This window comes from Protopterus annectens, chromosome 14.part0, assembly GCF_019279795.1.
Source record: "Protopterus annectens isolate FY-2018-M chromosome 14.part0, PAN1.0, whole genome shotgun sequence".
Lineage (NCBI taxonomy): Eukaryota > Metazoa > Chordata > Ceratodontiformes > Protopteridae > Protopterus > Protopterus annectens.
The window spans coordinates 657,758,249-657,783,921 of record NC_056748.1 but is presented as its reverse complement, the minus strand read 5'-3'; the positions used below and the strand labels follow the sequence as shown (position 1 = coordinate 657,783,921).

Genomic DNA, 25,673 nt, shown 5'->3' with positions numbered 1-25,673 from the left:
AGTTCCTTGACATACTCTTAGCATGTGTGGAATAGTATATTTATTTTCAGTGTCTATTTAGGATCGAGCCCAAACCATCAGTGCCTTCTGTGGAAAGGCATGAATTACTGAGGTGTGACAGACTGCACCCATGTTGCCATTAGGGTCCCATCTGGTAGTGTGTGATAATTGGGAGCGCATCATCATGTTGGTTCAGCATCCTGGCAGTGATCATGCTCACATCTGTCACACAAGCTCACTGTACTGCCTTTTTTATAAGTAAAAGAGGCATTTATGCAGTAACGGTTCCACGTTTGTGGGGAGGGTGACATCCTACAGTCATATACATAGTTGATCATCAAAAACAAGGACAGTAATAACTAGAGAGTCATAAGTTAGCTCTGAACCTAGTAGAGAATGCAGTTAATAGTTCTTGGCAAAAAAAAAAAAAAAAAATCAGTAATAAATGTTTGTTAATTCAATTAAAAAAAATATTTGAACTTCTAGACTAGTCTCCATTTCTCTCTCATGTTCATATTTTTCTCTCTCCATGTTATGCAACTTTTTCTACAGGTCAGAGTTCCCAGGGGCAGCCCAACTATGTGTATCCCTGGTCAGGGAATGATAATCTCCCCTTGCCCATCCCGGGACACTTTCACCCTGTGGGCATCCCAGTGAGTGGCAGCCTAGAAAGCTGCCAACATTGTGAGCTTTGGAACTTGGTAGAGGCAGTGGTTGAGAAGGTGGCAGATGTGCCTTCAAAAGATACAAAGTGCCCAGCAGGTACAAGACTCACTGGTTCAGTTGACTCGGAGACCACCACTCACAAACTACTGTGGTTCCACTTAGTAGGTCCATCACAGGAGGGAAATAATGGAGAACCTCTAGACCATGGTGAGACCTGTGCTCCATACCACCTCATCTTTCCTGTCTTGTGTCTGCCATTCATGTGTGTCTTTTCCCCAAACAATGTCAGACCACTGTAGTGTTCCTGTCTTGTCTTTCATGTTGCATCTATTCCTCAACTCCTCTCTCTCCCCTATACTCTCTTACCTTCTTCCATTCCCAGCTTTCCTTTTACATACAAGAAAATTAAAAATGGGATGGAGCCTACTCCCTGCAAAAATACAGTGCCCCTCCTCTCCCAACTCCTCCAGCAGAAACCAATTTAGGTCTTCGAGTCTCCCTCGTCTTGTCTTCTCTCCACATTTCCAATTTTCCTACCTTCCCAACCAGATTAAAAAAAATCAGTCAGGATGCAAACATAATGATACCCTCTACATTTATTAAACAAAACTGTGTATATTTTTACGTTTTCTTCAACACAGCTGTACTGAGCACCACTTTCCACAAATTATCAACAATGGCTGGCTTGCGCTCGCTTATCAGTTATGAAAATATCCAACATAAATCATGAATTTACACTCACAGCTTCCACTGCTTTAATCCATATTATGCTCTTTCAGACAAGCAATTCTGTTGTAGAATTTCTGCATAGCATTTCACTTTTCTGTAGTACGTGTCATTCAGTGCACATTAACAAAAAGCTGCAGCATGGACCTTCCAAGATGGCCCTTGTGTATTTGCAACCTGCGGGACTATAAATAGCACCTACTATGTCTGAATTTTAATTAATAGTCAATTTGAAAGCAGGCAGCCAAATACAACTATTTTGACTTCCAAAAGCTATTAAATAACAGGCAGATTAGTATGGTTTGTAAACTGTAAAATGCAGAAGTATCTGCAAGTTTCGTCTATGTGTTTCTCTGCTGGAGAAGTAACAAGAAAACTGGCAAGACTGTATCTAAAGGTCACTGGGTATTTAGTTATTAGCTCAGAGTTGTACAGCATTCAAAAAAGGTTATAAGAATCAAACACAGGACTGCTCAAAAGATCATATGCACAGATCACCGTGTTAAGCTTTAAGACATACTCCTGTATTAAATATGTTGTTACATTAAGCTCTACAATATACTGCCAACTTGGTTTCAAATTATGTTGTAGACTTATTTCACAGATAGGATCCAAGGATTTTTGTAGAAGCATTGTTAAAATACTTGCATTTTAAATTCCAAAACACCATAAGCATCTGTCTAACAGATTTTCTGATGTTTTCTTACTCAAATTACCATGGTAATAGGAAAGGAAAATCAATGGAATTGCCCTGTTTTAACAAAGCATTGATTTCTATGCATCTGTAAGGCTGTGGAAAAACCGCTCAACTACATACTTGGCAACAAGTAAGTAATAACTTAAAACTGACTCAAGCCAACCAAAACATTTCATAAGGACAAAGAAAAAAGATCCAGAGCTCCAATTAGTTCAAGATGTTAAACCAATACAGCACTTTTCAAGACTCAATGACAGCACAGACATCAATGTCTCTGTGTAGAAAATTATGGATCTGTCTGTGGTCATTACATGAATGGAAAGCTAGGGACTATACACAAAATGTACTAAACAACATTATTTATAAAACTTGGTCTAGCAGACAATCCACTTCTGCCTATTAGGCTCTATCAGAGAAAAAAAAGTCAGAAATTCATGAAGACACTGCCCACAGGCATTTCCATCATTTGGTTGTTTGCTCACCAGATACCCATATGTTCTATAATAATGCAGGTTAACAATATCATGCAAACTGCAGTATGATACCAGGGGTATCTGTAATTTATTTCAACAAACCACTGGATAATATTCAAGAAAAAACAAATACTGCAACACTAAGGCCAGTTAGGATTATTGCGTGCAACAGCTACTACTACAATTTAAATTTTAATCTAGTTTTTAAATAAGCCAGAAACTTTAATGAATTCATTGCAAAAAAATTAAGCCTAACTACTGATGTATAAATTATGAAATGTAATGTATAAACAAAACTAAACTACTCCTCTTCCAACCCACCAAACATACTCAAAACAACTCTCACTTTAACATCTCAGTAAAAGCCAACACCACTATATACCCAACTGAACACACCAAATTGCTAGGAGTGGAGAGAGACAAACTAAAATTTGACATTCACATATCCATGACCATAAAAAAGTCCACAAAAAACTAGGAGCGTTATACAGAAATAAGCAACTTCTCACCAAAGCATCAAAGATTTCAATAGCAAATTCCCACCTTATCTCCACCCTACTTTATGCCTCTCCAATATATATATATACCAACCTAAGGCAATGCGATCTAAACAAGCTAGAGACCTGCTACAACAAAATCGCCAAATTCGCAACAGGGGCATCCTACCGTAGTCACCACTCTCTCTCACTTGCTGAACTGGGCTGGCTTGAACTCCCTCACCTCCTTCAATGGTATCAACTCTCACTCGCCCACAAACTAGTAAACCATCCACTAAATGTCCCATCCCTCCAGAATCTACTCCAACCCTATCGCACCACCAGACCACTAAGATCCAGCAACAAAAATCACTTGCAGATCACTAAAGCCAATAACTCTGCTGGTGAAGCACTATTCTCTTGTGCCATAGCCAAATTATGGAACTCCCTCCCACCCACAATTACCTCCGTACCATCATGCACCCACTTCAAAACTTTACTAAAAGCACACCTAAAAACATGCTGGCTATGCCCTTGCAACTGCCACTAATATCCCCCACCCCATCCAACCATTACCTTTCTTTCAACCCTACTAACTACCTTGATTATAGTAAGCTCAGATGCTCATAAGCCTAGTTACTTATACAGCAGGAGCTTCTTATTGTAACATTTGTTTAATGTCTCAATAACCAAAAAGAAAACCAGCTCGAACCAACTTGCAAATAGCCACACTCAGACAAATAGACTTGGTGCATTCACTTTATTAACGTGAACTTCATCAGAAAAAACACTCATGGACCTACCCTTCCTTTTATACTAATTTAAATTAAATAACAGGAAATGATGTAATGCACAAATCAGTCAAATAAATTATAATCCAAATAAAATAAGAATAAATATAAATCCTACATAATGTCATGTACTTCAAAACACATGTTTCAACCATACATTAAAAAACATTTCAAGTTAATAACTTCATTTAAACCAGGTAATATATCCGCCGCAAATAGAAGCTGCCAAAATGCCTCTTTGCATTCCAATGTGTTATTTAAATCCCCAGCTAATAAAGCTTTGTCAACACTATCTAAAACAAAAAACTCAAACGTATATACGAACATACTTTAGCTATAAAGAAAAAAGATAAGACTAATTCATTATCTAGACACGCACTTTCTTGTTCTACATTTAAAAGTTTGAGTTTTTTGTTTTAGATAGTGTTGACAAAGCTTTATTAGCTGGGGATTTAAATAACACATTGGAATGCAAAGAGGCATTTTGCCAGCTGCTATTTGGGCCGGATATATTACCTGGTTTAAATGAAGTTATTAACTTGAAATGTTTTTTAATGTATAGTTGAAACATGTATTTTGAAGTACATGACATTATGTAGGATTCATATTTATTCTTATTATTTTATTTGGATTATAATTTGACTAATTTGTGCATTACATCATTTCCTGTTATTTAATTTAAATTAGTATAAAAGGAAGGGGTAGGTCCATGAGTGTTTTTTTCTGATGAAGTTCACGTTAATAAAGTGAATGAATGTGCTAAGTCTATTTGTCCGAGTGTGGCTATTTGCAAGTTGGTTCGAGCTGGTTTACTTTTTAGTTAATTGAAGCATTGGATTTTTCAAGTTTCGTTTTGTTAATGTCTGTCATTTACTTTGCAGATAAAGATTCTAGCTGTCTACTGAGGTACTATGTTCTTCATCTGTAAATATATGTTTGTAATTAATCAAACTGTTAATCGCTATGTAATCCAATGTAACTACTGTCTGTTTATTTTAACTGTGGAGCTTTTCTCCCCGGGCCTCCACTGAAAATGGACCTACGTCCAGTCGGACACTCCCGGTCAACAAATGTAAATAAATACATTGACAGAACTAGAACTTAAATTGGTTTTAAATGCATTGTGGATAACTAAAATACAGTGCAATAGTAAACAACATTAATACTCTAAGATAGCAGAATTCATGGAAGGCATTATATAGGCAATACAAGAGGTCTTAAAGCATGCGACAAGTAAATGAATTCTCCAAGGGCCTCCAGTCATTTAGTTTGGTTAACATTTTCCATACTCTTTAAATATAAATGTTTACTTTCTACCTACAGACACCATACTTCCTTAGCTAAAGCACATAAGGGGATACACTTGCATATTAGCACAGGTTAACCAGCAGTAACAAAATTCTCTATGCAATGCAATGTTGTGAAATTGTTTCAGTATAGTTCAGTTCATTCTAGGTTTATACATAGTAATGAAATCAAAACGGAAATTATACACAATGTCATTTAAGGAAAATGATAATATTAAGTACACATTTAAAATAACAAAAAGTGTCATGTTACCCCAACAATACTATTGGTTTATATATTACTTTGTTGCACCAAACACAGAAAAAAGAAATTCAGATGTGAGCTTCACAAGTGAAGCTTGGTTACACTGGACTTTTCCTGACGATGTGTGCATGAGATACAGCAATGCTGACACAAGATACCCTGCAGTCAGTAGCAACAAGCAAGGAAACAGCCTTTCCAAATACATGAAATCTAAGACTGCAAACTTTCATTAGACTAGATTACAGAAAACATTTAAACACCTGTTATAATGGACTATGCACAATACAGTCAGTCACCTTGGATGATCTTGGCATGGTATTTCAGTGGCTTATTTTGAACTGCTGCTATAAGTAACGGCAGCAACTAATTTTATACAAATTCAGGTGATGGCCGTTTCAGGCTAGAGTGGCGCTGTATAAAATTTTTTGTAACTAGTTTAATAAAAAGAAAAAAATAAGTTATTTATGACAGTGCAGTGACTTACCTGAATTCTAAACAAATTTTTACAGCCATAATATCCAGCACTCGCAAGTCCACCATCTCAGATGACTCATTTTAAAAGTGGAATGATCCTTCATATTTTCCTTCAAACTTTCACTTTATTTACAAACTAACATGAAACTCAAAATGTACCTATTGAAAGTATGCACTGAGAAAACATACACAGAATGCGTCTTTAGACAACCCATCGATACAACTAGAGAATTTGTTTTGGATTTGATACTTAAATCAAGGCAAAAGAAAAAACTGCAGTTCGACAAGCAATCTAACCAACCAGACACTAGACCTAAAATATAGCAAAACACTAAAATATAGCAAAACATTACCTCAATGAAGTCAGACACGTACTTTAACCAATTTCCAAAATGACATTTTCACCAATTCTCTTGCAGCAGGTAAACTGGTATATATATATATATATATATATATATATATATATATATATATATATATACACACAAATACCTAATACCATACGTCACTGTCACAATGTCATAAAACTCTTCTAAATATACTCAACATGTCCCATCTAGAACCTAACCCAGACCCATGGCTGTCCAAAAAGCTAATGACAGCAAGGGATGTGTCCTAGAAAACAGGTCTACATAACAGAACTCCGGCTAACCAGCAATAAATTAAGATACCTAAAGAATTAGGTCAAATAGCACATTAGAACTAACACACCAGCCCAATCCTAAGCATTTCTGGACTTCAGTATGGAACCTACTGATTCAAGGCAAAATCATGCAACTTCCACCAACAAGATAATACAGCTACTCAGTTTAACCATCACTTCCCACAGCCAGTCTTACTGCAACCAAGTAATTCAAACCAGACAACCCACAATTCTATCAAGAATATCAGGAAGCCACAGATTAAAATCAATGGCTTTGGCCCCTAATAATCTGACTACAGAATACCTCCAAATAGTTGCTGACACACTAGCATACCCTGCTGTCATTACTAATAAATCACTCAGTGAAGACTATGTACTACAACTCTGGAAAACATCCTTTGTTATACCACTACATAAGGCCAACTCTTCTACAGAAATCTCCAACTACAGACCAATTGATATTTGCATACCAATATCAAAAATCCTACAAAAGTGCATCAATTATCAAGTAATTAATTTCACTCTAGCACATAACCTCCTTTTTTCCTGTTCAGTACAGGTTTCAACCCAACCACAGCACTACTACAGCAGTGCATAGTTTTACAAACACAATCAAAAAGTCAAGCAACCTTGGCTCTGTACTTTGACTGCTTGAAAGCATTCAATACAGTCACCCAACAAAAGTAATTACATAAACCACCCTTAAGGTTGAGTAATACCTCTTTATACTGGTTTGAGGGTTACCTCTCTGCCATGCAGCAAGCCTTAAAGGAAAACTGCACCCATAGACTGGAAATAAAAAAGTTATGTCTTACCATAATGTTCCATCTGAGTTGATCATCTTCCAATCACTGACGGGCTCTGCTCCGAGCCCTCGGAACCGATTTGGCCTTATACCAAGCTTGCGTGCACGAAAAACTCTCAAGCTAAGCTGCTACCCACAATGCCCATTGCTCAGTTACCTCAGATCGAGTTTGCATGCAACATATAGAGAAAGAATAAGCCAAAGGCCATCTCTGCACAGAAACCCTAATACACCACGAAGACCCAGATGATCTGCAAGGAACCTTAGGAGGGGGTCGGTGGGAGGATGTGATGACTGGAAGAAGGATCAACAACTCAGATGGAACGTTATGGTAAGACATAACTTCTTTATCTGAAGTTGTTAATCTTCTTCCTATTCATCACTGATGGGACTGAGTCCCCAGTTACTTGGAGAACCTGGGTGGCCCTTATGGAAGAACATTCCTGAGAACCATTGAGCCAAAGGCCACTCTTCCCCTGGAGATCAGTTCCAATTTGTAATGCTTGATAAAAGTGTGGGGCTTAGCCCAAGTGGCAGCTGCACAAATGTCATCAATGGAGGCCCTAGAGTGGAAGGCTACAGATGCTGCAATAGTCCTAGTTGAGGGAGTTTGATTTGGCCCAGCTTAGATCATTCCGTAAGTGAATATGTGAAGGCAATGCAATCCCTGAGCCATTTAGACAAAGTAACCTTTGATACCACACTTCCCATTCTAGGGCCCACAAAGGAAACGTAAAGCTGGTCTGATGATTTAGTTCTGTCCAGATAAAAGTGTAATTGTCTATGAACATCCAGGGAATGTAGGCAGTATTCTCTCTTGTTAGAGTGATTTGGGAATAACACAGGGAGCTCAATGGACTGGTTAATGGAAAAGTCAGAAACCACTTTGGGGAGGAAGGATGGGTTAGTTCGAAGTGATGCTCTGTCCTTAAAAAAGATCAGATAAGGGCTCTTGATACATAATGCTTGTAATTCCACAATTCGTCTTACTGAAGTTATAGCCACCAGGAATAAGGATTTCCAAGATAAGAATTTTAGGTCACAGGTGGCAGTCGGCTCAAAAAGAGGCAGAGAGAGCCTGCGGAACCCAGGACAAATTCCATGCCTCCACCGGCTGTCTGATGGAAGGCCTGCTGTGAAAAATACCCTTGAGGAAGGTCTTGGCAAGACAAGAGGAGATAAGTGGTACTCCTTCACGCCCGTTAGGGAAGTTGGAAATAGCTGCTAGACTGACTCGGATGGTAAAAGCAGAAGCATCTTTGTCGAACAGCTCAGCCAAATAATGATGAATAGTGGTTATGGGGGCTGAGAACAAGTCTAGCTCCTGATTATGTGATCAAATAGAGAATCGTTTCCATTTATCTTTGCAAAGTTTTCTGGTGGATGGTTTATGAGAAGCCAAAATAATATCCCGGACAGGTGAAGAAGGGGTTTCTTGCCTAGCAACTAACAGAAGTGGAGAAACCAAGCTGTCAGTTTGAGGGTAGACAGATTTGGAGGAGTCAGCCCTTGTAGGAGAGAAATTAGGTCCTGATGGGTGTCTAAGATCCAAGGAGGTCGTAAGAGATGAGGTCGAAGGAAGGGAAACCACACTTGATGAGGCCAAAATGGAGCAATGAGGATCACTTTGCTTCTCAACTGAATAGCCTACCGCAGAATGAGGGGGATGAGAGGAATCTGAGGGTAAGCATAAAGGAGACCCGTGGGCCAATCATGGACTAGAGCATCTCTCGGTGACTCCCCAAGAGGGGAAAAGAGGGCAAAGTAGCTGGTGCACTTGAAGGAGAGGTTAAAAGGTCGCAGCATAGCTGGCCCCAGCGACTGAAAATTTCAGTCGCCACACTCTGGTTAAGAGACCACTAGTGAGGATGAAGTATGCATCTGCTCTGTCTGTCCGCAATCATGTTGGAGCTCACCAGGATGTGTGCTGCGATCAGGAAGCAGTTGGAAGCTATCGCCCACTGCCAGATTCTCATGGCTTTGTGACAAAGGGGGGTAAGACTTGGTCCTGCCCAGTTTATGTACCAGACCACAGACATGTCTGACTGGACAGCAATCATTCCGGACAGAAGCGGATGAAAAGCTTGAAACGCCAACAGCACAGCTCTTAACTCCAGGACATTGATATGCAAATTGACCTCTACATCGGACCATGTGCCTTGGACTGACTTTCCCTGGAAACACCCCACCAGGGAAGCATCCTTAGTCACCGTGGCATTGGGCTGTGGAACCTGGAAGGAACGACACCAAAGATTTTTGTCTGTATGCATCCACCAGAGGAGATCCAGTTTGCAAATGTTGGTGATGAGAATCTTTGAGCTCAGGGGGTGGAGACTGGGTATCCACTGGGCCTGAAGGAGCCACTGTAGTAATCTCATGTGTAGCCTGGCTAAGGGGACTATGAGTATATGGCTGTGGCCACAGATCCTAAGGCTCGAAGAATCTCCCTTGCAGACACCTTGCTTTGGCAGAGTATCACCTGAACTTATGCCCAGAGTCTCTGAAGCCTGTGGAGAGGAAGAGAGATTAGGCTTGACTGTGTGAATTCCAGTTGTTGTGATGGTTGAAGGTTTGATTTCTGCCAGTGTATGGTGATACCTAATGACTCCGCTAGAGCCAAAGTGTAGCTGAGGGCCCTGACCAGAAGATGCTTGGTGGGGGCAGAGAGGAGCCAATCGTCTAGATATGGAAACACCTGAAATCCCCGATGTCTCAGATGAGCTGTTAACACTGCAAGACATTTCGTGAACACTCTGGGGGGCCGACGAGAAAAGAAAAGGCAGGGCTCTGAATTAGTAGTGATTGGCTCCCAGCCGGAAGTGAAGGAGGCTCCTGGAGCGCTTGTCCATCTTGATATGGTAATACGCATTCCGGAAATCTAATCAGCACATCCATAAACCCTCCTGCAGATAGGGGAGGACGGATTGAATCGTAACCATGCGGAACTTGGTCTGAGCTACTGATTTCTTTAGATGACTGAGATCCAGGATGGGCCTCCAGTCCCCTGTTTTCTTTGGCACCAAAAAGAATCTTGAGCAGAACCCTGATACCCTGATCCGCACTGATCTGAGGGGACCTTTTGGATGTCTCTTTTTTTGAAGTAGCTTTTGTATCTCAGAAGCTGCCTCCTCCCTTTGACTGGGTGGAACATTGGGAAGGGATTTTGGAGGTCTTGGATAGGATATTAGTGGAATATGGTAGCCTCTGGTAATGATTCTCTGCACCCACTGATCGTTCGTAATGGATAGCCAGGCATCTTGGTGCAGAGAAAAACACACCCCGCCTGCTTCCAGAGGAAAGCAATTGGGCAGCGCCTCAGGAGCGCTGATATGGTCTACTTGAGAAGTAATCTCTGGAGCCCTGGTTCCGGGGACCTCCTCTGCCTCTGGAGGAGTCTTCACCATGTGCGTCTCAAAGGACCTTGAGACTTCTTGTGCCACATCTTTCCGCTCCTCTGATTCCTGGAGAATGAACGCCGAGGTTTGGAAAAGCATAGGCCAATGGCAGACAAGGTCTTCCAGTCTTGCTCGCACCTGGCTAGTGTATTCTTGACCTTCGCACCAAACAGAGCCAAAGGCTCGATAGGGGCATTTAGAAAGGAAGACTTGGGAGTCCACGAGGTCACAGATGCACATCCAGGCGTGACAGCTCATGACTATGTCTGCACCCACAGCTCTAGCTGCTCCTTTGGTTGCGTGTGACAGCAACCTCATGGATGAATTAGATATCGATTTCTAAGGTGGCAAGTTGGGAAGCAACGTCATCTCCTGCTCCATCCGATACTTGACCCGCGAGAGTCCTGGAAAGTTCGGAGATAAGATCACTCTAGAGCCTCGTAAAATGTGCCATAAAGTTCAGAAACCTAACCGCGAAGGTCGCCGATGCAAAGACTCTCTTCCCTAAACTGTCCAGTGCCCGGGACACACTGTTAGGTGGGTGAACATCAGGACTCTCTTCTGCAAGGTCCTTTATCGTGACAGCCACCACCACCATAGCGTCCACTGGCAAGCCTCTGGACCAATGGGGTTGATCCTCTGGAGGGGAGAGTACTTTGTCTGATCTCCTCGGGAAGGCCTAAACGGAGTTGGGGTTCTTCCAAGCCCGTTGCACGATGAGTTTAACCAGCTCAGCGGCAGGGGGGGGTCATCCAAGAACTAGAGGGCCAAGAGCAAAAGGCCTGCAAGAATACGGATTCCTCTGAGGAAGGGGTTGAAGACTTCCAGTCATCCCTCTTTCAAGATTTCCATGATGTCCCCAAAGAAGACATAGTCGAGGGGCGACCATGGGGACCCTTCCCCATCGTCATAGTCCGCATCCTCTGTGAGTGACTCCTCTGGGGAGTCCATGTTTTTCATCTTACACACCCTTTTCCGAGGGGGTTCTTCAGTGGGAGCATCCAAAGAAGACTCAAAGTGAAATGCTCTGGATAGGGGTCTCCTGGGCCTTACGCTCTTGGAGTCCTGGGGGGATGGACTTTAACAGCTGATGCTCAGAGGAAACTGGGGGAATAACCAAATGTGGAGGATTGCTGGCAACAAGTGAACTATCCATCACACGGAAAGCGGACACGCCCCAAGAAGAATGGTATCCCGGAACCAAAGACGACAAAATCGGATCCGGGGTCACACCCCGCTCCAGACGGTCCACCCCGGGGACAGAGCCTCAATCAAGCTCGGAGGGGTAGTCACCCACTGATCTGAAGTCGGGGCTGACATAGCTATCAGAACAGACACCAGGACTGGGGGCTCCACCCCCCCAAGCATGAGATTGAGGAAGGGTGGGTTCCGACGGAACTGGCACCCAAAGGGATCTCGGAACCTCAGACAGAGTTGTTGTTGGCGCAGAGGAAGGAATTCCTCTTGTAAAAGTAGAATAGATGAGCCTTGGAACAGAGGGTCCAACGGAGGAGAGTAAAGTAGGGGTTGCTAGAGAAATAGACCCAAAGCCAGGAGTGGGATAGGGTGTAGGCAGATTTGAGATTCCCCTAGCAGTCAGCAGCTGATCAAAAAGTTGCACCACATCCAATTTGGAAAGGCTCCTGGTGGAGCTCACCAATCCACCTGAGGGGGAGTCAGGCCGGTCCAAAAAGGGCTGCAGGCTTGTCCGGCAAACGGGTCCACATTGGATCAGTATCAGGTCCGTGGTGTGTTGCGGAACAGCACTAACGATTCCAATTTTGCAACAGGTAATAACGGTATGGTAAGAGCAGTGAACGGGCTCGGAGCAGAAGTCACTATAGGAGAGGACAACAAGAAAGTACAGTTTTGTACCTACCATAAATGTAGATGTTCGAGTGCTCATACAGCTGCAATCATTACAGATGCGTTATCCTGCTGTCAGGCAATCCTCGGTCAACCGAATTCCAAAGTCTAGGTCCGGCGTCGGTTGTCGTCGCTTCTTCCCTGACATCAGTGCGGCAGGGGTATAAAAGAGGCAGCCGACGCCATTTTCTTCAGTTTTTCTTGCCCCAGATGTCAGGTGCCCCCCAGAAGGAAGGCAAAACATAATGTTATGCAAACATGCAATATAGATAACTCAAAAAACAGTAGTTGCAAGCAAATACACCATAAAAGAATACCCAAAATAGGTTGTATGATAAAGGTATTTGTCATAAGGCCTGTCCTAAGAGGGGACGGAGGGTGGGTAACCTGGACTGCAGCTGTATGAGCACTCGAACATCTACATTTATGGTAGGTACAAAACTGTACTATGTTCATCGTGCATACAGCTGCAGTCATTACAGATGGGTAGAATCCCAAAGCTAAGTAAAGGTGGTAGGCAATAAGTAGAACTAGGAGTAGTGAGGATGCCCTGCAGGACTGCTGTGGCAAAGCCCGCTCTAGATTTTGAGTATAGTGGAAGGTGGAGAAAGTGTGCACTGAACTCAAAGTAGCGGCTTCCAAAATGTCCTTGGTAGGGACCCCCCTGAGGAAAGCTGCAGAGGTAGCTGTGGCCCTGGTGGAGTGGGATCTGATGTATGCAGGCACAGATTTTCCATGAAATGAATAACAAAAGCGAATGCAGTGGGCTATCCATTTTGAAATTTTCTGTTTGGGAATAGCCTTTCCTTGAGCACCTGTAACATAGGACACAAAGAGTTGCTCAGATTTCCTGAATGGCTTTGTTCTGTCCGAGTAATAACAAAGTTGTCTGTGAATGTCCAAGGAATGTAGTAGTCTCTCCCCTTTGTTCTGTGGATTTGGATAAAAGGTAGGTAAGTGGATAGTCTGGTTCAAGGCTACACTGGATACTACCTTTGGCATGAAGGTAGGGTTGGCTCGTAAGGAAACTCTGTCCTGATGGAAAATGATGAATGGTTGCACAGCCATGAGGGCCTGCAGTTCCGAAACTCTGCATGCGGAGGTGATAGCCAGAAGGAAGGCTGTTTTGCATGACAAGTATTGTAGCTCTATTGAAGAAGCCGGCTCAAAGGGAGGCAGGGTCAGCTTTTCCAATACGAAGTTGAGGTCCCAAGCTGGAACTGGTGGTTTCCTTGGGGGTTTTATATTTTTTGCCCCTCTGAGGAACTGCCTTAATAGGGGATGGGAGAATAAAGGAGGGTCTGTGTTGTATTGTGCAGAAATGGCTGAAGCGTGGATCTTCATGGAGGAGAAGGAAAGGCCACTGTTTAACATCTCAGCTAGGTACTGTAAAATTTGAGGTATATTTATTACCAAAGGATTCTGGCCCTTTGCTTGATTCCAGGAACAAAATAGTTTCCATTTGGCAGAGTAGGCTTTTCTAGTAGAAGGTCTTCTGGCCTCCAAGATGACATGCTGCATCTCCTTGGAGAGGAGAGTCTGTTGGGAAATTAAGGTATTCTCCATGCAGCTAGATTTAGGGTTTTGAGCTGGCTGTGAAGGGTTTTGTAGTTGTGCTGGGACAACAGAAGAGGTACTAGAGGTAGGATCCTTGGTGGGGAGTGTGTCAGGCTCTTTAGGAGCGGATACCAGTGTTGTCGTGGCCAGTCTGGAGCAATGAGAATCATTTGTGGCCTCTCTGCTCTGGCTTTTAATAGAACTTTGGTCAGTAGAGGAAGAGGTGGGAAGGCATAGACTTTCAATCTTGTCCAATTGAGAGTGTGTGTCCACTTTCCAGGCCTGTGGATGATAGGTCCTTGAACAAAATTTTTTCAACTGGTAATTTCTGTGGGTAGCAAGTAGATCTATGTCTGGCTGTCCCCATGCCCAAGTTATCTTTGAGAAAACTTGAGGATGCAACTTCCATTCGTGTGAATCTGTCATATTTCTGCTTAGGTTGTCTGCCAGTGTGTTTTCCTTCCCTGGCAGGAATTGTGCCTGTAGTTGAATTTGCAATTCCAGTGCTGTGTTCCATAGGGTCATGGCTTGCCTGCACAAGGGGTATGAATGAGTTCCCCCCTGTTTGTTTATGTACCACATGACTGTGGTGTTGTCTGTCCTCATCAATAGCTGGCCTGGATGCAGTAGGTCTTTGAAGGTCATAAAAGCATTTTGCACGGCTAGCATCTCCTTTTGGTTGATGTGTAGGTGCTTCTCTTTTAGGGACCATTTTCCCTGAATGCACTGATCTGCCATGTGTGCTCCCCAGGCATAGTCTGAGGCGTCCGTTGTGATGATTTGAGTTGCTTGAGGTACACAGAAAGGGAAACCTGGGTTTCTTTGGCATGCTTGAGCCCACCACAAAAATTCCTTTTGAAGGCATGGAATGAGTGGTATAATTGTTTCCAAGCTGTGGCTGTGTTGAGACCATAAGTTTTTTAGGTACCATTGTAGCTTCCTCATATGCAGCTTTGCACATGGGATTAGTAGGATGCAAGATGCCATGAATCCCAGAGCCTGCAGGACGTTCCTTGCAGTTAGTCTGGTGAAAGTTGCCATTTTGCTGAAGTATTGAAACAGTTGCCCTTGTTTGTCTGGCATGAGGTAGGCCTTCTGGGTGGTTGTATTTAAGCTGGCACCCAGGAAAATTATCTGTTGAGAAGGTATTAGTTTTGATTTCTTTTTGTTCACTGTGTATCCCAGGAAGTTTAACAGTTTTATTACAAATGCCAGATGCTGCAATAGAAAGTCCTTGCTGTCCACTTGGATCAGGCAGTCGTCCAGATACGGGTAGATTTGTATTCCTTGTAGTCTGCAGAAGGCAATTACTGATGCCAGGCATTTCGTAAACACTCTGGGTGCAGTAGATAAGCCAAAGGGCAATGCAGAGAATTGGTAATGGGTTGAACCTGCAAGAAATCTGAGGTATCTTCTGCAATCTTGTCTAATAGGGACATGCAGGTACGCCTCCTTGAGGTCCAATGTTACCAGCCAAGACTCCTTGCCCAGCATGGGAAGAAGCTGCTGTAATGTGAGCATCTTGAATTTTGGCACCTGTAGATGTGTGTTTAGGATGGATAGGTCTAAGACAGGTCTCCAATCTTTGTCTTTCCTTGGTACCAGGAATAGTCTGGAATAAAAACCTTGACCTTGTTCTTTTGCAGGTACCTCTTGAATCGCTTTCATATCCATGAGAGCGGATATTTGTCTTTGTGCCTCTGCCCTTTGATTTTGTGGCAGGTTTGGCATGCCTCTCATTTTTGGAAGGGTGTGAAAGTGGAACCTGTAGCCTCTGTTTATGATGTCCAGAATCCATTTGTCTTTTGTAACAATATGCCAGTTTTTTGAAAATGCCAGTTTTCCGCCCAAAGGTGCTGCCATTGAAGCTTTGCTTGGCAAGCATAGGGGGAAGTCATTGTGTCCGTTTTCTAAATGACTGTGATCTATCTTCTCCACCTCTTGGGATTGGTGCTTGCCACTGTCTTGCTCTGTAAGATCCTTGAGGTTGTCCTCTACCCCTTGGGCGTCTGTATCTGCCCCTTTGAGGTCTGTCCGTGGCTGGAAAGGACCAATTTTTTGAAGGCCAGTTTCTGCTGAAGCGTGGAGGTTGTAATTGTAGGAAATCTTTCACTGTTTGCATAGATTTCGCTTTTTCCTCCATTTTCTTTAGTACTTCCTCAGCTTTAAAACCAAACAATACATCTTTTTGAAGTGGTGCATCTAATAACTTTGCTTTGACATGATCTGGTAAGGTTTGCTCTTTGAGCCAAGCATGTCTATGTATAACAGACCCCGTGACAGCAGCTCTACATGAGGCCTCTAAAGAATCAAAACCACACTGCAAGGTATGTTTACCCACTTGCTCTGCACCATGCAACAAATCCTGCAACTCTTTCAAATCTGATTGTTCTGTTCGTGTCATTTTGCTTTTCAACTGAGAACAAAATCTGTTGGTACTTTAACATATGGAATTGACAGTTTAATGTCCTCATGGTGAAAGTGGCAGATGTATACACCTTTTCCCCCCACCTTTCTAATGCTCTGGAATCTCTCTCTGAAGGTAAAGGGTTTTTAGCAGTAGAGGCCTTTATTCCCTTGGGACCCTGTGAAATAGAGGAACTGGTGAGAATCAGGGACCCGGTAACACCGGTCTGGTTTAACAGGGGCTGGAGGTAAAGAATCTGGATTAAGGCTGGCTTCTGCGTACACATCATCCAAAATATCTAAAACAGGAGGGATGGCCAGGGGCCTATGCTGGGGGAGCAGTAGAAATTCCCTGAGCCTTTTCTTGGAATCTGAGTAATCTTGGCCTTCCCAGTGAAAGTGTTCCCTCAATGTATGCAGGGTTTCCCCAAAAGAGTGGTCCTCAGGGGGGAGACCGAGGGAATAGACTCCTCAGCATCTGAGTCTTCGAAAGGGAAATGGGCATAATCCTGGTCCTCAGAATATTCTGAGGTAATAGAAGCCTGGTCTGAGGAAGGGTAGTCTTCCTCCAATCTGGGCCTTTTGTCAGAGGGGGGTTGAGAACCCCTGATGAGAGTTATCAAATCCTCAGCCATTTTAAGCATCTGCTTTTTAGGCATGTGGCCTTGAGAGGTGGTCTGAGGACCCTGTTTTTTTAGTTTTCATGACTGCTTTAGATTTAGTGAAGGATTTAATAGAGAAAGTGGAAGGCCTGAAGACGCCTTCAGAAATGGCAGGCCTGACTAAATTTTGAGTTTCCCCGCCAAGAGTGGCGTCGGTATCTGCAGAAGGAATGGAGACAGAGGAGCCTGCGACCTCAGGTACTGAAATCACTAGTAAAATAGTTTCATCGGTATTCAGGGGCTGCGTAGGTGCCTCGCTGAGAACCGGTAGTCTGCCTAAGCATGGTCTCAGTACTCTGTGCGGGCCTCGGATGTCGGTCCTTATCTTTGCGTCTTTTGCTTAAAACTGGTGTCGGTGTATCCGACGACATGATATAATTAAATTTTTTGCCAAAATAATGAAGGGCAAACTCTGCCCGGCGCTTAATAGTGCGCTTGTTGAACCTAGCACAAAAACGGCAGGCCGAGACATTGTGGTCTGGGCCTAAGCAAGGTATACAGAAAGAGTGGAAATCCTTATGCGGTATTTGCTTCCCACAAGAAATGCAATTATTAACTTTGTCTGACATCGGTCTGAGGCTAGAAAAGTTTCCCCAACGGGGTACTTAGCTTTAAAGAAGACTTCGGCTGAAATACTTTCGTAAATCTCAGGAGCTGGCCGACCAGCACTTGCGAACTGCTTCTGCTTCGGGCACCGCGCGGCAAGAAAGACTGAAGAAAATGGCGTCGGCTGCCTCTTATACCCCTGCCGCACTGACGTCAGGGAAGAAGCGACGACAACCGACGCCGGACCTAAACTTTGGAATTCGGCCGACTGAGGACCCGCCTGACGGCAGGATAACCCATCTGTAATGACTGCAGCTGTATGCACAATGAACATCGGTACCGATGTTGTTGTCGGAACGGATAACGAGGTCAAAATGGGCAAAGTCAGTGCCGATAAAGAAACGGATATACTGGACAGTACAGTGGAAGTAGGTGGTGCCATAATTGTTAGTGCGGGGTGGGCATTGACAAGGCTACCTCGGTAAACTTCATTGGAGCAGAGCCCGGAGCTGATGTGGTAGTCGGCACCGAGGAGGCAGAACGGTGTTCAGAAGATGACTTATGGGCCTTGTGCTTGTGACCTTTACATGTCACCAGCTGGTGAAAAGGGGTCCGATTGAGGATGTTTCTTATCCGAAGCAGGAGGCGGCGAGACCGCCGTCACAGAAATGGCCTCCGAAAGGGCTAAGCAAGCAGACCCTTTAAAATAAGTTTGTTACAACATTCATTCAGCGTCCACTGACAAACTAGCACAGATATCACACGGAGGTTTTGCCGACAAATGCAACTAGCACAGATATCACACGGAGGTTTTGCCGACAAATGCGGAACCCCCAAACAGTAAACACATTCCTCATGGAGGCCACTATTTGGCAGTTTACAACTGCAAGAAGAGCAGTATTCAAACCCCGTAGTTCCCTTCTTTTCAGACATTCCAAAACACACTCGCACACAAGGGACAGAGGAAAGAGGAAATGAAGGAGAGAAAAAGCAAATACCAACAATGGTAACAAGATACTGTAAAGGTAGAAAGTTAGAGATACCAGGAAATTACCAACAATGGCAAGAGAGAAATACCTGTGGGTACAGCTGTAGCAATATAGAACAATAAGAACAAGTTATAAAGAAAAAACTTTCAAACTATTAAATATATATAAAAAAAGCACTTAGCTGGAGAGCTCGGTGAAATGCTGCTATATGGCTGCGCGGTAAATGAGATCTGAGGTAACTGAGCAAAGGGCATTGTGGGTAGCAGCTTAGCTTGAGAGTTTTTGGTGCACACAAGCTTGGTATAAGGCCGACTCCGTTCCGAGGGCTCCGAACCGAACCCATCAGTGATGAATAGGAAGATTAACAACTTCAGATAATGTTTATTTCATCACATCTTGACGTTTCCCTCATTTTAACACCACATTTGGACTCTATATACTTTTTTTTAGATTTTTAAATACAATTCCAGAGTCTGCCCACAGGGGCTCCTGCATCGAGACTTTTTAGTCTACCTCTAGGTATCACACATTGCAGTATTTGGCTTCAAAATATAACAGTATAGCCCCTAAGCTCCTGTCAATGCATCGACTTTACATGTGTTTTTCACGTATAACCTGCTTTCTTTTAGTCAATCATGTTTAATTACCATTTCTTGCTTTTTAGTGACAACTTAAAAGGCAAACAAGGCTAATCACACAGAACAGTATTCTCAGTGCCTGTTAGCTCTTTCTAAGTGGCCAATTTTCATTCGTTTGTTATGCCTGAATTGCAGTCCTTAAAGCTCATCTACCCTCCCCTTTGTATCTGTTGAAGTAGCAAATTTGAGATATTTGCTGCAGTGATTGATTGCAGGAGACAGAGTTCATGTGCTGAGAATAGGGTTACAACTTCTTCAAAGCTTTCCTACCATATGAGAAAGGGAGGCACAGTCCTGAAGAGACAATGCTAGTAAAGAACAAAAACTAAACAACCATGCCCGGGCATAAACACACCAGAAAACAAGGGGAGGACCAGCTTCTACAACAGTAATCATTCAACCATCAGGTGTGGCAGTGGTGCAGCAGTTAACGTAGTTGCCTCACAGCAAGAGGTTCTCTGTTTAGTTCTGGGCTGGGGTGGCTTCTGTGAGGAGTTTGCATGTTCTCCCCTGTGTTTGCATGGGTTTCCTCCGGGTACTCCCGTTTCTTCCCACAATCCAAAGACATGCGCCTGGAGCGCTTCTCCCGGGGCCTCTGCTGAAAATGGACTTTCCAGGTCAACAAAATGATAAACAAATAAAATAAAAATCTATTGTTATGGTAAGCTTACTTACATAGCAGTACAATGTTAATCATATTTAATCACTGCTGCATTAGCCTTAGCTTTATGGGTAGATTGAAAAGGTAGGTTGAAAAGCATGATCTAGACCAAAAAAAGGAATCAAGCTTGTAGTGCTTTGTAAAAGTAATTTCAGAGGAGCAAGTTGCAGCATCTAGAATACTTCTAGAATCCAACCTTTTCAACAAGCTATAGATAAAGCTAAGGCCCTGGTGGAATTTTTGACCCTGCTGGAATAGTTTTGTTGTGGTGAATATAGCAAACCGTAATGGACTTATTTTGGAAATAGTCTTGTTTTGACACAGGTTGCCCATTCTTACTTTCACAAGAAATTAACAATTGCTCCAACGATCTGAAAGATTTATTTCTGTCAAGAAAGTATTACAGTTGTCTGTGGACACCCAAGGTCCAGAGTATCCTTTCTCCCTCGTTTGGGGGTTTAGAAAAGAAAATGGAAAGATGGGCAGTTTTGGCTTAAAGTGTACTCTGATACCACTTTAGGCATAAAGGATTAGTTCTCAAAGAAACCTTGTCCCTGCGGAAAATGAGATCGGGTTAAACTCAGCATAAGAGCTAGTAATTCAGATACCCTTTTTGCAGGGGTCACAGCAATCATTTAAAAATGTTTTTATGATAGTGTCAGCCAGGGTTAGCTCATTCAAATGGAGCAGGTGTTAAGACTCTAACAGAGAAATTATGATCCCAAGGAGGGATCAATAGTTTTCCCTGTACCCTCTAATAAACCCTTTCAAAAACATTTTGACATGAGAAAGCCTTGAAAGAAGAGGATCCAAGGGCAGATGCTGAGATGGCTGATAATGAACCTTGACAAAGGAGTAAGAAATGCCATAAGATAGTAACTCACACAAATACTGTAAAACCAGAAAATAACTAGCCCTGAATGGGTGCTAGTTATGTTGTTGGCAGCAACTAAAACTTTTTTCCAGTAGCAGGCTTTCTTGCCTCCATGAGTACCTGCTGCACATACTCAGTAAACAGGTGCCTAAAAGGAATTAAGATCTTATCAGGGAGTCAACTAACATTGAATAGTGTTAGGGTATATTAAACACCCCTGTTCTTGTGTGAGCAGATCAAGTCTGTAAGGAAGTTTGCGATTAATTTCCTATGGCCATTTCCAAAAAAGGCACCTTACATAAGTATCATGTTTAATCATACCCTCACCTCCGGCTTAGTGCCCACTGAGTGGCGCACAGCTACAGTTTTCCTACTCCACAAGTGGGGATCCACCTTGGATCTCGGGAACTACTGCCCCATCTGTCTGACGAGCCTGATCTGCAAGGCCATGGAACGTATTATCATGGAACTTATAAACAAAGACACTGGCAACTTTAAAACACTGGCCCCCACCCAGTTTGGGTTTGTGAAGGGCCAATCTTGTCTCCTGAACCTTACTGACTTCTTTGAATCAGTCTCCAGAGCTGTAGACGAGGGTAAGGCAGTCCACACAGCCTATCTGGACCTCGCCAAGGCCTTTGACACCATCCCTCAACTCTGGAATCATAGATAAACTTACTAAGCTGGGCATTAATCCCTACGTCACTCGATGGGTTGCCAACTGGCTTACTGACAGAACCCATACAGTAAAAGTAGCTGACCCCAAATCCAGCTCCAGACAAGTGACAAGTTGAGTACCTCAGGGTTCTGTCCTGGGACCTCTCTTGTTTAGCATCTACTTCTCTGAAGTACAGGCCAACACTAAGGGACTCTGGCTAACAAAGTTCGCAGAGGACTGCAAACTGGGAGCCATTATTGAATCCCCAAATGATGTGGATACGCTACAAAAGGGCCTTACAGAAACAGATGTTTGGTGCCAGAGCCATGGGCTCCAGCTCAATGCCAAGAAATGTACAGTTATCCCCTTTGGGGGAAAAAACACGTACCCGTGAATTATCACATACGTGGCAGTACACTAAACACCGAAAAGTGCGATAAGAGACTTGGGGACACAGGTGGACAGTTGTTTCACCTTCAATAACCACATCTCCACAACAGTCAGGAAATCCTTCTATGTGGTGCACCTCATCACAAAGGGATTTTCATCCAGAAAAAAGGAGGTCATTGTCCCACTGTACTCATCCCTCATTAGACCCATTATAGAATACAATGCCCCATTTGGTATGTACCTCTCAAGACATCTGCAACTGGAAAGGCCGCAGGAATACCTCACAAAGAATCACAGGCCTAAAACAGATGCACTATGCTGACCACCTTAAACTCCAGCTATACTCGTCGTATATTGTCTACTCCGAGGTGATCTCTGCTTAACATACAAGGCCATGTCAAACCCAGAGCTGTTGGACATGCTACACATAGAAATCCCAATCCCTCACAGCCACATGCTCCAGGGATCTAAATCTTGTCATCACAATAAACAAAACATGCTGGAGGGATAGGTTCCTGACCCAGAGACTCCCCAGACTCTGGAACAGACTACCAATACATGTCAAGCAGAGCGCCTCTTTGGCCCTCTTCAAAAGAGACCTTGATTGGATGGGAGAAAACAAATTCACCCCGGGGATCACGTTAGTCGCCCTTGCTAGACAGGGGTCCAGGGAACTAAATAGTGTGGGAAGAAATAGCCAGGGAATTATTATGGCTAGGCTTGTATAGGCCCCTAGGGCCGACAGCCTAGTACCAACCTATAAACCTATAAGGGAGAGCCACTGTTGCCTGGGCCCAGAATTAAGTCACTACAATGATCTTGAGGGATTCCTTCTGAATCTTCAGAAGTACATTGGATAATAGTGAAAAGGGTAGGAAAGCTTACAGGAATATTCCTGTCCCAGGAAAAGAAAAGGTATCCATCTTCCAGGCCTTCTTGCATGGAATCCTGGAGCAGAACCATGCCAGCCGATTGTTTATAGAGGCGGCAAAGAAGTCCACTTGAACTCCCCACAGATGAAGCAAGTCTTGGAAGACCTCCAGTCTAGTTTCCATTAATGAGGGTCTGCTCTTGCACTGCTCAGCTTGTCTGCCACACAGTTTTTCTCTGATGGAATGCAGGAAGCCTATAAAGTGAATGTGCGCTGTGAAGCTATATCCCAAGCTAACAAGGCTAGCCTGCAAAGTGGTATGACCTAGTTCCTCCCTACTTGATGTACCACAACTGTGGTATTGTCTTTAACAAACTGAACAGGGCATGGAGATGAAAGATGATTTAGAGAGTTGAACGCCTTGATCAGGGCAAGAATCTATTTTATATTTGTGTGCTTGTGTCTGTCCTTGGTGTCCCACACCCCTTGCAATCACCTGAAATTACTCCCCTAGCAAAGTCAGAGGCATATGTGGTTACTGATTGCTTTAGAACAGGGAGGGAGAAGGGGAGACCTGGATTTAGAGACATCTGTTGTCTTCAGCAAGTGATCTCTCCTGACAACTCCAGCACTGGGAACTGAAAAGACAAGAGGTGCTGGTGCTCAGACCAGAGAGATTTCAAATACCACTGTATCTTTATTATGTGGAGTCTTGTCAGGGGTATTAGGAGAATCAAAAGCAATAAAACCCAAAATCCTTAGGTACTCCCTTACAGCAACCAATGTTTGAGTGGAAAACCCTAGAAATAGATCTGGATATAGATTTTTATTTCCTGTGGAAGAAAAAGTTTTTAAAACTGTGGTGTCTAGTTTGACATCCCAATGAAAACTACCTTTTGAGTAAGAGTCACAGACTTCGGAATGTTCTCTTGGAATCCCAGCTTGTATAAGAGATCTCTCATCCAAGATAGACTCCAGACACTTTGTGAACACTCATGGTGTGCAGTGGACAGTCGAAAGGGTAAGGCAGAGAATTAAATGTGATTCAGACACAGAAAAACAAACTCCTGAATTCCAGATGAATAAAGATGCGACAATGTTTTAAATCTAGTGTTACCAAGAAACTTGAATGAGCAAGAACAGCTAACAGGTTGTGAAGTGACAACATTCCGAATTTGGGAACCATCTCAAATAGGTTTAGGAAAGAAACCCACACATCCTCTAAAGCTGACAAAACTGGAGGAATGGGAGCAGGTTTTGGAAATTCCTTCTGTAATAGCTATTTTCTTAGAGACAGAAACCTCAGCATTTTCCTACTGAAAACACTCGCACATTCTAGAAGTAATTTTAGACAGAACCCTCCACAATAAGAGTCGGAAAATGAGCTCTTCTCAGAGTCTGAATCAGAAATCAGAGGAGAAAACCCTGTACAAGTCTCTCTACCCTCCTGTCCAGTTTCAGAATCTTTAATATCTTCAGGAAAGGAAGTATTCCTCTTTCTTTAACCAGAAATTACTTTACAAGAACAATAAAAGGCCATAAACCCAGAGCTAGTCCCAGTAAATGACTCGTAAGGAAATTTAAGGAGTACATAGGTGTTAGGTTTTCGGTTTCTTTTTGACAAGAAAAAAGGGACCAGCAGTATTATTAATGACAGCAACAACTTCCCCAAGGGATGTCAACATTCTAACAAAACAGGGAAGAGTAAAGATCACGTGTTTTCTTACAAATTTTAGTATAAAAAAAAAAGAGGGTGGTCTTTAATGATGAATGTATTTTCTGATGGTTTATAGTGTAATAAAGCGAACGAAAGCGCTCGCTAATTTCTGGGTCCGACTCCTTACTGTGCAACTTTGCAGTGAATTTTTGGTTTTACTTTGTTTTTTGGAGGTTAGTTTGGAGTTTTTTTATTGAGTATAAACGCATTTACATCCAATATAATTGCTCAGTTTTATACTTAGTGATTTTTTCCAAATATTTTAACTATGGTTTGTCATCTCTTCATTTTTAAAAAAATTCTAATCATTTGAGACCATTCCAATAATGGATTAAAATCTGCAGCTCTACATTATATAGGGATGCAGCACTCACTCTCGCTCCGATTTCATCAGCTGCACCCTTTAATTAGAAGAACCTACTACTAGGTCAAATGTCACAGCAATTTAAAAGCCCTGTAGATTATGTTTAATAAAAGGAAATCCAGTGCTCAAGATGTCCTTAAACGTGACTCAAACACCCACACAGAAAAATATTTTAACATAAGGCAAAAATTAAAATAATTAACTAAGTAATTTAAACAACCATTTCATGTATCCTTGTTTCTCAATAGTTAACCAAAACTTCTCCCCAGAACTACTTCTAATAAATCCAGATAAGAACAGCATTGTGTAGTACACAGTTTGGGTGGTAAAGGACTTGGGAAATGTGCATATTGCACTATTTTGCAGTAATGCCCAAGAGAAAATATACTTCAAACAGCTTCACAGACCATCTCTATTTCAATATCAAGCATAAATTAGAATGGTATACAAAACTAAATCAAAAAGGAAAAAAAATAGTGCTAGCAATTGGAGACCATGCCTGGCCTCTAGTCATGGCAAACATATAAACTAGTAGAACTACCCCAAGTGTTCAGTCTTGCTCCATTGCTGAATTTAGTGTACAAATACATTACTGTCAAACTGCATTTTTTAAATTAGTCTTATGATGGTACTAAAGCAAGCAGACCCGTCCTTGTGTGTGTGTGTATATATATATATATATATATATATATATATATATATACATATATATATGTGTGTGTGTGTATATTTGTGTATGTATATATATATATATATATATATATATATACATATATA

At 42.6% G+C, this 25,673-nt stretch overlaps 1 protein-coding gene across 1 annotated transcript in view; it reads left to right on the top strand.

Annotated features, from left to right (window-relative positions):
- Window positions 1–25,673, top strand: part of BICC1 (BicC family RNA binding protein 1) — a 1,908,684-nt gene that overhangs the window by 1,310,059 nt on the left and 572,952 nt on the right. Inside the window, exon 15 of the mRNA XM_044056407.1 lies at window positions 25,429–25,444. Coding sequence (XP_043912342.1) covers window positions 25,429–25,444 — 16 coding nt within the window. The remainder of the gene's footprint in view (window positions 1–25,428; window positions 25,445–25,673) is intronic.